We start from the raw sequence: 11,431 nt of genomic DNA, 5'->3' as shown, positions 1-11,431 counted from the left end.
ATGCTGTTCATCAAGCAAAGTAATTTCTAAATTAGTAAAAGTAAAGTTATAACTTATAAATATGAATGGTGATGTAAGCTCGTTGTGAGATGCGAATATTATTTTGTTGTCAATTGTCATCCACATTCCCTTCTTTTTTTTCTTCTAATTTTCACAACGTTCACATCACGTACCAAAAAAGCCGACTGGGATCTGGTGGTGGTCTCCTCTGTAGAAAAAAAAACATGGCACGCCTCCCCCCCCAACCCCGGTCCGCGGCCCTCCGTTCCGTACCCCGCGAGGGGCAGTTCCGTAATTCCACGTCTGAACGAGCGTCAAATTTTTAACGGCTACGGAGTTCCCACATTCACCGTTTCAGCGATAAAATAATGTGATGAGTCAGTGAGGCGTAAATATGGCGAGAGAAAGGGAGAGATGAGAGAAGGGAAGAGTCTTGGATTCTTCGTTTGGTCCTCGGGCGGCAACACAAACGACCCCAGAGTTGGTTGAATTTACGGTTCCTGCCTTTCACCGAAAGAAAAAGTCTGTTGGAAGGTAAGGACAGGAAGAAGGAAGAGAAAAAAAGGGTACTTGGGACTTCGGAGAGAGAGAGAGAGAGGAGACGAGAAAGAAAAGTAAAATAGGTCTGGGCTTGCTGAGACAACAACAACAACCACGAAGAAGAAGAAGAACCAGAGTTTGGTTTCATCATCAACTTCGATCCCCCTCTGATTCAGTAGAAGCAGTTTCTTCCTGGGTTTTTTTTTTTTTTTTTGGTTGTAGTTGTCTGTTGAGCTGGGAGGAGTCGGAAGATTCGGAATTTAGATTCTGTTTGAGATTAGCATACGAGTCGATTCAGATCGGTGAAGGAAAGAGCGTTTCGTATCGATTGGATATATATATATTTTTTTATGTCTGGGTTCAGCTCAGTTTGTTTCATTGGGAGCATAAAGTGAAGATTTTGGGGGAGAAATTAGAGAAGATGTGGATTGGATAAACTAGATTCATTCGACTCAAAGGTTGGATAATTTTCAATTTCTCTAAATTTTTTCCAATTTTTAAGACTGAAATCTTTGCCTTTTATTCGTCGGGTTTTTCGCTACACTATTTTTGTCAACCGTAAACCAAACAAATAATTAAAAAAAAGAAAAGAAATGCTCATTTCGGCAGCGCTCAATCTTTGCGTGAACCCTGCATAACTGATTTCTAATGAAATGAAGTTGTGATATTATTGTGTTTGGTGTAGAGAATTTGTTTGTGTGGTTGTGAATCTGCGATGGAAGAGGTTGGTGCCCAAGTTGCTGCCCCAATTTTCCTCCGGCAATCGCTTTCGAGTCGGTTCTGCGACGCGCCGGCGGCCATGGGTAAGAAGAAGCGCGATCTCCCTTACCAGACCCCAAACTATCAACACCCAAATTCGCAGCCGAGGTTCGCAAACCCCGGGACCAACAGCTGGAACCCAAACGTTTGGGGCTGGGACAGTATGAGGTTTGTGGCCAAGCCACTGGACACTGAGATGATGGGTACTTCCAATTCAGAGCCCAAGAGGAAGGAGGAAGCTGCTGCTGCTGCTGCTGCTGGAGTTGTGAAGAGCACCGCCGTGGTGGAGGATGATGATGAACGCCTTCAGCTGAATCTGGGTGGTGGGTTGGCTTCTGTGGAGGAGACGGCGGCATCCAGGCCGAATAAGAGGGTCCGGTCGGGATCTCCGGGGAATAATGGTGGAAGCTACCCCATGTGCCAAGTTGATGATTGTAAAGAGGATCTGTCAAGTGCCAAAGACTATCATCGCCGTCATAAAGTCTGTGAGAGTCACAGTAAATCCACCAAAGCCCTAGTTGCTAAGCAGATGCAGAGGTTCTGCCAGCAGTGCAGCAGGTTGTTGTTCATCCAAGCATCTGCCGCAATTTCATATGTTTGCAATTGGCTATTACACAAATTTTTTATCTATTGAGTAGAGATTGTTTTAGTTACCTATAAGTATCCTATAAGAAGTTTGATGAGTTTCAGATTAATGGATTCCTTACCTTTATTTTTCCATTTTGGTGGATTGTGCTTGCTCTAAAGTCTAAGGCTTTATGAAAAGGCTTATGAAAATCTATGTTGGTTACCTGCTCTATGTTGGTTATTGCAGGTTTCACCCGCTTTCAGAGTTTGATGAGGGGAAGAGAAGTTGCAGAAGGAGACTTGCGGGGCATAACAGGCGAAGAAGGAAAACCCAGCCTGAGGATGTTACCTCAAGGCTCACTATCCCTGGAGATGGGGATAACAAAACTAGTGGAAATTTGGATATTGTCAACTTGTTAGCTGCTATAACTCGTCCACAGGGTAATATTATTATGGTTGATTTATTGGTTTTATGTCTATATTGATCCTATGCTAAATTTATGTACTCAAATTTGTAGGGAAAAATGATGTCCGAACTACCAACGGCTCGTCGGTACTGGACAGAGAGCAGCTCCTTCAGATTCTTAGTAAGATAAATTCATTGCCTTTGCCAGTAGACCTTGCTGCCAAGTTGCCGAATCTCGGAAATTTAAATTGGAAAGCTTCAGACCTACTTTCTTTAGATCTTCAAAACAAACTGAATGGAAAAACATCTGCGTCAACCATGGACTTGATTACTGTTCTTTCAGCTACTCTAGCAGCACCTTCTTCTGACACACTTGCTATGTTATCTCAAAAGAGCAGTCAGAGTAGTGACAGTGAGAAAACTAAGTTAACATGCTCTGACCAGGCAGCTGGTCCTAATTTGCAGAAGAGGCCTCCTCAAGAGTTTCATTCAGCTGGGGGAGAGAGAAGTAGTACTAGCTACCAGTCTCCTACAGAAGATTCAGATTGCCAGGTTCAAGAGACTCGAGTCAAATTACCTTTACAGCTATTCAGCTCCTCACCTGAGGATGACAGTCCACCAAAACTGGCTTCTTCCAGAAAGTATTTCTCTTCAGACAGTAGTAATCGCACAGAGGAGAGGTCTCCATCATCGTCACCTCCTGTAATGCAAACACTGTTTCCAATGAAGAGTATGGCAGACACTGTCAAGTCGGAGAAACTTTCAATAAGCAAAGATTTGAATGTGAACCTGGACTCTAGCATGAACGGTGGTAGTAACTTGCCTTTTGATCTTTTTAGAGGGCCAAATAGAGGAGCTGTCAGCTCCTCCATTCAAAATTTTCCACCCCAAGCTGGCTATACATCTTCTAGTTCTGATCATTCACCGTCTAGCTTGAATTCTGATCCTCAGGTAGTGTGGAGTTTCCACCTATTGCTTTATACCTGTACTTAGTTTTCTTGTTTATTTGTTTGTTTGTTTTCCTTCTTGGTGAAGATACTTTTGGTTTACTTCATGTCTGTGTGTGTTGAATTCCTGTTTACCACTTTTTAAAGGGGTTTTAAGGATTGTATTGTTCTTTAACAGGATCGTACTGGAAGAATACTGTTTAAACTATTTGATAAGGATCCGAGTCAGTTACCAGGGACATTGCGGACACAGGTGAGGAGTTTTTGGTTTATTTTGACTTGCTTCGTTACTTGGATTGCCGCCACGGTAGCTTTATAATAATTATTTTGTTGGAGTATCTGACAATGTTAGTTGCTCTATTCTTTTAGGTATACAGTTGGCTTTCTAACAGTCCGTCTGAAATGGAGAGCTACATAAGGCCTGGTTGTGTGGTCCTATCAGTTTATGTGTCAATGTCATTTGCTGCCTGGGAGCATGTGAGTGAATTGTTGTAATACAGATGAGCAATATCTTTTTGTAGTCTTTTGCTGACCACAATGCGTATGTATATTTTCAGCTTGAAGAAAACCTGGTCCAACGTGTCAGTTCTTTAATACAAAGTTCAGATTCTGATTTTTGGAGAAGTGGAAGGTTTTTAGTAAATACAGGGAGGCAATTAGCTTCTCATAAAGATGGTAAGTACTAATTGTGAGTGTGGTTTTGGATAGCGTTAATTCGGGCGTCCTGTGGTATTGTTTTTCAACAGAGCATTCCTGCTTCTCTTTTTTTAAGAAGTATCTGAATGTGTGTTACAAAGCTTACAGTTTTACCATGGTACATATACCTGTGCTTTTGAAAAAAATCACAGAACATACGTTTTTAAACATTCTGGTTTATTTAAATCCTCAAAGTTTTCCAAGACCAAAAAAATTCATTTACTTTTCATGACCCTCGCTTATTTTGGTGTAGTTCACCAAACTCTCGGTGAGTATTGTTTATATTTCCAGTAGCTTTGATACTACTATAAAGCACTTTCCTACAACCTCTCTTCCCTAGAAGGTATTTCCTGAGCAACTCCCTTTCAGCAGCTTCCAGCAAGCACTAGCAATCTCGAAAGGAGACTTAGTCTTCTCTTTTCACTGTTGATGTTTCCCTTAGGACTATATATACTGCAGAGTAACAGTCATAGTAGTGTGGTTAACGTACAATTATGCATCAGATATGAGTTTGCCATATTGCCTTTTTTAAAGTAGGTGTTGAATTTTGTTCATGTGGAATCATCTTTCAGGAAAGATTCGTCTATGCAAAGCCTGGACAACATTTAGTTCACCAGAGTTAATCTCTGTGTCCCCTTTGGCTGTCGTGGGCGGGCAAAAAACCTCTCTTTCAATAAGGGGTAGAAATCTGACTAATCTTGGCACCAAGTAAGTGCTATCTGCTTTTTGGTGAAGATTCTTCTTTTAATTTCTTGTGTTTGTTTCTACAACTGTTGGTTTCTGATCATGCAGGATTCATTGCACGTATATGGGTGGTTACACATCAAAGGAAGTTGGAACAACATATCATGGAACCGAGTATGATGAGATAAATTTGGGAAGTTTTCAAATTCATGATGCATCTCCCGGTGTTCTAGGTCGTTGTTTCATAGAGGTAGCATTCTCAAACAAAATTGATCTGTTAAGAATTACTTATAAAATCTTAGAATGTCTTATTGACATTTCGCTAATATGAACAGGTGGAAAATGGTTTTAAGGGAAACAGCTTTCCTGTGATCATAGCTGATGCTACAATCTGTAGCGAATTGAATCTCATTGAGTCTGAGTTTGATGGGGAGACAAAGGTATGCAGTGCAATTTCAGAAGATGAAAATCATGATTATGGGCGGCCCAGGTCAAGGGAGGAAGTCCTTCACTTTCTGAACGAGCTAGGATGGCTCTTCCAAAGGAAAAAGATCTCTTCCATGTTTCAAGGGTCCGGCTACTCTCTTAGCCGTTTCAAATTTTTACTCACATTCACTGTTGAGAGAGACTGTTGTACTTTGGTGAAAACACTTCTAGACATATTGGTAAATTTCGATGGGAATGAGCTATCAAGAGAGTCATTGGGGATGCTGTCAGATGTCCAGCTGTTAAACCGGGCTGTAAAAAGGAGGTGCAGGAAGATGATTGACTTGCTTATTAATTATTCTGTGATTAGCAGTGACAAGAGATACATTTTTCCTCCAAATCTTGCTGGACCTAGTGGCCTGACACCTCTTCATTTGGCTGCTTCTTTGTCAAATTCGGAGGATATGATTGATGCTTTGACGAATGATCCACAGGAGGTAATAAAAAGTAACTGTTAGCTCTGTTATCTAGGTTGCTTGTTTTTATATAATTATTTGGACATGATGCCTCATTTCCATTTCTATAGATTTTGATGGTTTGCATTACCAATGGATGCTAGAAGAAGTGTTTTTATTATTTATAAATATACAATGTCTTCGTTTTAACCATCTGTTTACCTTTTCCCTCCAGATCGGATTGAACTGCTGGCATTCCCTTTTGGATGGTAATGGGCAGTCTCCATATGCTTATGCTATGATGAGGAATAATTACTCTTACAACAATCTGGTGGCACGCAAACTTACTGACAGAAGAAATAGTCAGGTTACCTTAACAATTGGAAATGAGATAGACCAAACCCATATGGCGATGGAGCTGGAGCGTAGGACAAGTATCCAATTCAGACAAGGTAGCAGATCATGTGCCAAATGCGCAGTTGCAGCAACAAAATACACTAGGAGGGTTCCTGGTGCTCAAGGCTTGCTTCAGCGTCCATTCATTCATTCTATGCTTGCCATAGCTGCTGTTTGTGTTTGTGTCTGCTTGTTCTTGAGAGGTTCCCCAGACATTGGCTCAGTTGCTCCTTTCAAGTGGGAGAATTTGGATTTTGGCACAATTTAGTCTTAATAGTAAGAGCTATGGAGTAATGAACATGTGAGTTTGGGATGACGTGCAGTTTCCAGAGTAGCTTGCTTTCAGTGATGCAGTTCTGGAAAAGGAAAATAATTTCAGCTAACAACCCATTAAGGAGAAGGGAAACTTGACCTGAGAGCGGGAAATTCTGGGACAGCAGAGGAATTTGGTGTTCAGATGCTGCGTGTTTCTCGGGGTCTGGGTAATCTTTGGGATATGCTTTTCATTTAGCTCATTTGTGTTCGAAAATAGGTAAAGTTGTCTGTCTTTTCATCTTTGAATGCGGAAACGCATCCGCTTTGGAGAGCCGCTGATGTATAACAGTTGCTGGATGAGATGAAATGATCGAGATTGGGCGGATGGTGAATGCATCATGGTAAGCATGGAGAATTGAATGGAGAGATACTGGAGACCGACACGAAAGGAGAGAGCAAAGGTGATAAAAAAGAAAAGAAAAGAAAGAAAAAAGCAGTTATACCGTAATTAGAGGTTTGACATGGTTAATGGTTAATATATGGGTGGGTTTCCCTTCTAGATTTCGTTGTAACTTGTGGTGATAGAGTTTTAAGTTATTTGTGTACTGATTTTGTCACTGTAGAGGATGATGGATCAGAAATGACAATTTCATTGTATTACTTAAGCATAAGATATTTGATTAAAGTGTTTTTAAGATAAGAGGCAGGTACCAGGTGGTGTAATTTTTGTATTGTAGATTTTTTTTAAAATATTTTTTGGTGTAAATTTTCAAGAGATCGAAATTATATAACAGATTGTACCGCTGTCTCCTCCTCCGACCTTCTTACTTGATCTTTATTGCATTTGGGTAGAAATTAGAGTAGAATCATTTATGTTTTGTGATTTTTTGTTTTCTCAGCTTGTGGAAGTAAATATTCACGACCCTAGGTTGTTTTGTTAGAAGTAGGCCTCTTTATGGTTCCGGTATGTAATGGTTTCTCAACTTGTAATCTCCTGGTTCATTGAATTTATATTCTTTGTGATAAAAAAAATTTGTATGAACTTTATCTCCCTTTTCTAACATTGTGACCTCGTATGTATTCGGTATCACAAAAAGTATGGAGAGAAAACTGTATAAGAGGGATTTGGTGGATTCAATAGTCTCGCTTCTTTCACGAATTCTCCAACAAATAATAGGTTTGTATATGTATGAAATTAAACAACATGAACAAGCATATTTCATGAAAGCAAATACTTAATTATATGAATAACTTTGTATCATATTGCACAAATATATTCCCAGAAAACAAATAGTAAGCACTCGATCCACTCCCATCATCAGCTGTTTACAGTACAATAATTTTCCACAAGAAATCCAAGCAAGAAAAAGAAAAGAAAACTGTATATATATATATATATATTTATATTTATATTTGGTAATTTATATACTCCCAAACTCCAAGCCTCATCAATATCTGCATGTGCATGAAGAAGCATGTAGAGTTTAATCAAGGAGTAGGACTTCTTCCTCTACCATTGCCTCTTCCTGATCTGGTGACATTTTGGACAAAGACTTCTGCAACACCTTCCCCAAGCCCCTCCATCAACCCCCCAAGGAACTCGATGACCACTTGAGATGCCAGGCGAGCTGCAGTCCCCAACATGCTGGGCTTTTCTAGGTTCTTGATGCCATTTTCCTGAAGTCCATTGATCATATTCTTTGCACATACCGCATGAAGATGGTAGTCACAGACGGTGCAATGGTACACTCTGGTGCCCGACCTCTTCCTCCTGCACTCACCACACACAAAACTCGGATCGCTGCCACTTTTTGATGCAGGTAAAAGTCTTAGGGTATGGGGATGGAGATATGGCAAGCTGATTTCCGAAGATAGCATGGCGCAGCAAGGATGCATCTGGAAACAACCTGCGCCGCATCTGAAAGCATAGCCTTTGATGGGCTTGCTACAAACATCACACTTCGATTGTGCAATCCCTCCTTTTACTGATTTTATTTCCAATTAATTCAGGGATATGGTTAGCATATGTACATGTACACAACATAAAAAATGTGCACTCGTGGACATTATAATAATAAGTCATGTTATATATTGTCAGACTGTCAATTTGAACAATTGCTGAGATAGATGAGACCAATATAACGCTACCCTATATCAACATGATCCATGAACAAAAAAACGTACGATATGAACAAAACTGTGACTTGCGGACTTCCCAAAAAATTACTGCGCAGTTTGATCAGTATAACAACACCATTCGAACGGCCTCTGCCTTTTAACTCAGATCCACAAGTCCGCACATCGATCTGTTTCTGAACTCACATATATGCATGTATATATAAAGCCAGACTGATGAAAAGAGAAGATCTCAATTTTCTTCTCTACAGTCTAATGTCCAGAACCATCATATTTTAGGTAATCATTCAAGGATCACCCATGTCAAGATCACTCAAATTGGAAATCCTCTTTTTGGTTACTATCATTATCATTTCAGTTTTATCTGCCTACTGTATTTGTCTACAAATTTAGATGATCAAATGATCTTCAATTTGGCTAATTCTTTACAGTACTATTATCCTGGAAGAGGGAGGTATAGGATAAACGGGATCATTAATAAACCATATTGCATAATGACCATGAAGAGATATGCGTACTTTCCTTGAAGAGAAGATGTGGGCATATGCATGTAAACTAGCTAGTCTAGAGTTGTTTGATTAAGAACTTGGAAAACTACCTGGAATTAACTTTGAAAGAGATAGCTAGGTGCAGCTTATAAATTTAAGTCAGTACTCAGTACATACCTGGTTTAGAATAGAAAGCCAGTTGGTGTTGGCAATGGAAGGGATGACTCTTTAGAACTGGAGGAGCCAAGGCACAAAAATCATGAAGTTGATAATCACATCGTTGACAAGTGAACCTCTTGCCTGCGCCGTACTCTTTACAGCCGGCGCAGGTGAAGAGGTCCGGTAAGTTCACATGGGAAAGAGGATGTTGTGGGTGACTGAAATGGAGCATCTCCTCCCCCAAAACAAGTTGAGGAGAGGCAGGAAACTTTAGCGAAGCACACCTTTTAGGGACAAATTCCATGGGTTGATGATGAGCGGTGGGGATTTGCATTGAATCTGATTTCTTGGGGGAAAAGGTTCTTGTCTTCTTCAAGGTGGGTTTGTTGTTGTTGCTCATCATCATAGTGGTGTTTTCTTTTCTTTCTTCTCTCTCCCCCACTCTGGTTATCGATGATGGACTTGTTTTGTTAATTTGGTGGTGCAAATTGCAAAACAGAAGACGAATATTTATGCTACAAAAGTTGGCACTATTTGAGGACAGAGTAGAAAGAAGATGCCCCTCCATACACAGAGTACATTGCATGTGATATTAATTCATTTGATGACACTACTGCTTCATGGAAAATGAAACGAAACTTACCAAGCAAGAAACAGTGGAGAGAGAAAAGAAACTTACCACGCCTAAACCCTAGTTAGGGTTTAGGCTTGCACATTCGATAGTGGAGTCAGAGACTAATCACTGTGGGTGTACACGCATAAGCATGTTTGTCTAAACTCATGACATGTCTCATTAAAGCATTTCATCAACACATATTTTCTCCTTTTTTGTAAGAAAATATTCAAGAAAATTAGGAACAGAGAAAAAGAAAAACACGAACTGTGTTTCACACAAGAGATCGAAGAAAACAGTTAATGGGGTTAATTATCCAAATTCCAAAATGAATATCCTGTGGCTCTGTGATTCACTGTATATACACAAAGAAGCAATCTTGCATGGACATAATTAATATGAGAATTAGCTTGCATCTTGTGATTTATTTAGCTGCTCCTATGAGAGAAAGACACCTGTTAGTTTGGGTGAAAAGAACACGTACAACATAATTCATCTGAACATCCAATCTGATTGGAAAGAGAAAATTCGTCTGGACTTTCGATTAATATATTACTGCAAGCAAAGAGGAGCCATAACAGTAAAGATGCTTAAGTGCAATTTCAGAGGCCAAAAGGAGAAGATATAAAAGGATTATGTTTTGGTCTAAATATCAAAAGGGTGATCAGCTTTATTCATATAACCCCTTGAAGATTAAAATTTTCTGAAGCAGTTGCTAACTAATTTTCTTTTTAGAATAAAATCATATCATTTTCAAAGGGAAACACAGTGTTTGATTCCCGATGGCCTCATAAAAAACCAAGGGGTGTGAAATTTGCACTCCTATTTTTACATTCCACACTCCCTTACATTTATCTTCCATAAGTACCCGTATATTTTCATCCCACTGGCCCAACTCTCCTCTCACACCGAAACTCTCTCTCTCTCTCTCTCTCTCTCTCTCTCTGTTTTCTTACTTCATTCATCTTCTCCAGCTATCAAATGAATATGCCCACAGTTTTGAATATTTGATTGATATGTAATGAATTCCATACCCTTTGATTGAGGGATTTTGATCGCTTTGGAAGTGTGGATTCTTAAAATCCTGGGAATTGAAAGTCTGTGATTAAAAAGCAGCGAAACCAGTGAGGGAAATCATAAAAAAAGACATCAGAATTGCAAAATTTCCACTTTCCCTGGGAATTGAAAGTCTACACTTTCACCCTCTTATTCAAATCCTTTGTCCTCCCCGAAAATCCTCCTCTCAAGTATCAATTAATTTTCCCAAAATGGTCATAAGTCTCTTTCTCAGTTGGGTTGCACGAGTATAATCAAATTAACTCCTCACATTAGTTTGTTTTGCGTGAACTCACCAAGGAGAAGTGAAGATGGTTTGGATCAGAACATATGAGAGAGAAGGGTTGTTTTCATTAAAGAGAGAAGGTTGTCGCACAATCATTTCAGACAAAAAAAAAATATTGGACTAATCAAGGGTAATTCGGGTATGAAAATAAGAGTTGGAGATAACAAATATTATAAAAATCAAAGGGGAGTGTGGGATGTAAAAATAGGAGTGCAAATTTCACTCCCCAAAACGAAAGGTGTGCATTGTTAGGGACACAAATTTAAAAACAAATTAGAAAATTGCACAGTTAAAAGATTCACCTGCTGGTTTAGGTTTAGTGCACGAGATATGAAACCAAAATTGTGGTTTGATAAAATTGATTTATTTAGCAAAAGAGAAGATACCATGGCAGCAAAAGTCAAGGTTTCTCTTTAAGCTTTAGTCTTATGTAGGCAATTACATGTGACAAGTAAGAAGCTTTTCCCCCTAGGTTCTTCAACTTTGTTCTCCCAATTAAACACCTATGAGATCCGAAGAACTAAAGTACGTTGTAATATTCGATATAAAGTGAAAAACAAAG

The 11,431-nt window shown here is 39.5% G+C and overlaps 2 protein-coding genes across 2 annotated transcripts; one reads left to right on the top strand and one right to left on the bottom strand.

The window, feature by feature from the left end:
• Window positions 1–378: 378 nt before the first annotated feature.
• On the top strand, window positions 379–6,944 carry LOC133745239 (squamosa promoter-binding-like protein 14). The gene is made up of 11 exons (XM_062173284.1): window positions 379–998; window positions 1,226–1,857; window positions 2,114–2,307; window positions 2,385–3,223; window positions 3,398–3,472; window positions 3,589–3,696; window positions 3,777–3,894; window positions 4,488–4,623; window positions 4,708–4,849; window positions 4,935–5,522; window positions 5,716–6,944. Exons 2-11 carry the CDS (start codon window positions 1,256–1,258, stop codon window positions 6,142–6,144), a joined length of 3,231 nt encoding a protein of 1,076 aa, XP_062029268.1. The 5' UTR covers window positions 379–998; window positions 1,226–1,255; the 3' UTR covers window positions 6,145–6,944.
• A 481-nt stretch (window positions 6,945–7,425) lies between these two features.
• Window positions 7,426–9,432, bottom strand: LOC133745293 (uncharacterized). Its single transcript, XM_062173351.1, has 2 exons — window positions 8,933–9,432; window positions 7,426–8,116 (listed from the first exon to the last, which is right to left on the bottom strand). Exons 1-2 carry the CDS (start codon window positions 9,318–9,320, stop codon window positions 7,620–7,622), a joined length of 885 nt encoding a protein of 294 aa, XP_062029335.1. The 5' UTR covers window positions 9,321–9,432; the 3' UTR covers window positions 7,426–7,619.
• Between the last annotated feature and the right edge of the window lie 1,999 nt (window positions 9,433–11,431).

The sequence above is a fragment of the Rosa rugosa genome, chromosome 4 (assembly GCF_958449725.1).
Source record: "Rosa rugosa chromosome 4, drRosRugo1.1, whole genome shotgun sequence".
Lineage (NCBI taxonomy): Eukaryota > Viridiplantae > Streptophyta > Magnoliopsida > Rosales > Rosaceae > Rosa > Rosa rugosa.
The sequence above is the reverse complement of the archived record's forward strand: the minus strand, read 5'-3'. Positions and strand labels throughout refer to the sequence as shown.

Excerpts from the sequence above, each read along its gene's own strand:
- LOC133745239 (XM_062173284.1), top strand. The coding sequence starts at position 1,256 with ATGGAAGAGGTTGGTGCCCAAGTTGCTGCCCCAATTTTCCTCCGGCAA. Across the intron at positions 3,473-3,588 it reads CAGGGACATTGCGGACACAG|GTATACAGTTGGCTTTCTAA; the intron begins GTGAGGAGTTTT and ends CTATTCTTTTAG. Across the intron at positions 4,850-4,934 it reads TAGGTCGTTGTTTCATAGAG|GTGGAAAATGGTTTTAAGGG; the intron begins GTAGCATTCTCA and ends TAATATGAACAG.
- LOC133745293 (XM_062173351.1), bottom strand. The coding sequence starts at position 9,320 with ATGATGATGAGCAACAACAACAAACCCACCTTGAAGAAGACAAGAACC. Across the intron at positions 8,117-8,932 it reads GGCTTTCTATTCTAAACCAG|TAAAAGGAGGGATTGCACAA; the intron begins GTATGTACTGAG and ends AAATAAAATCAG.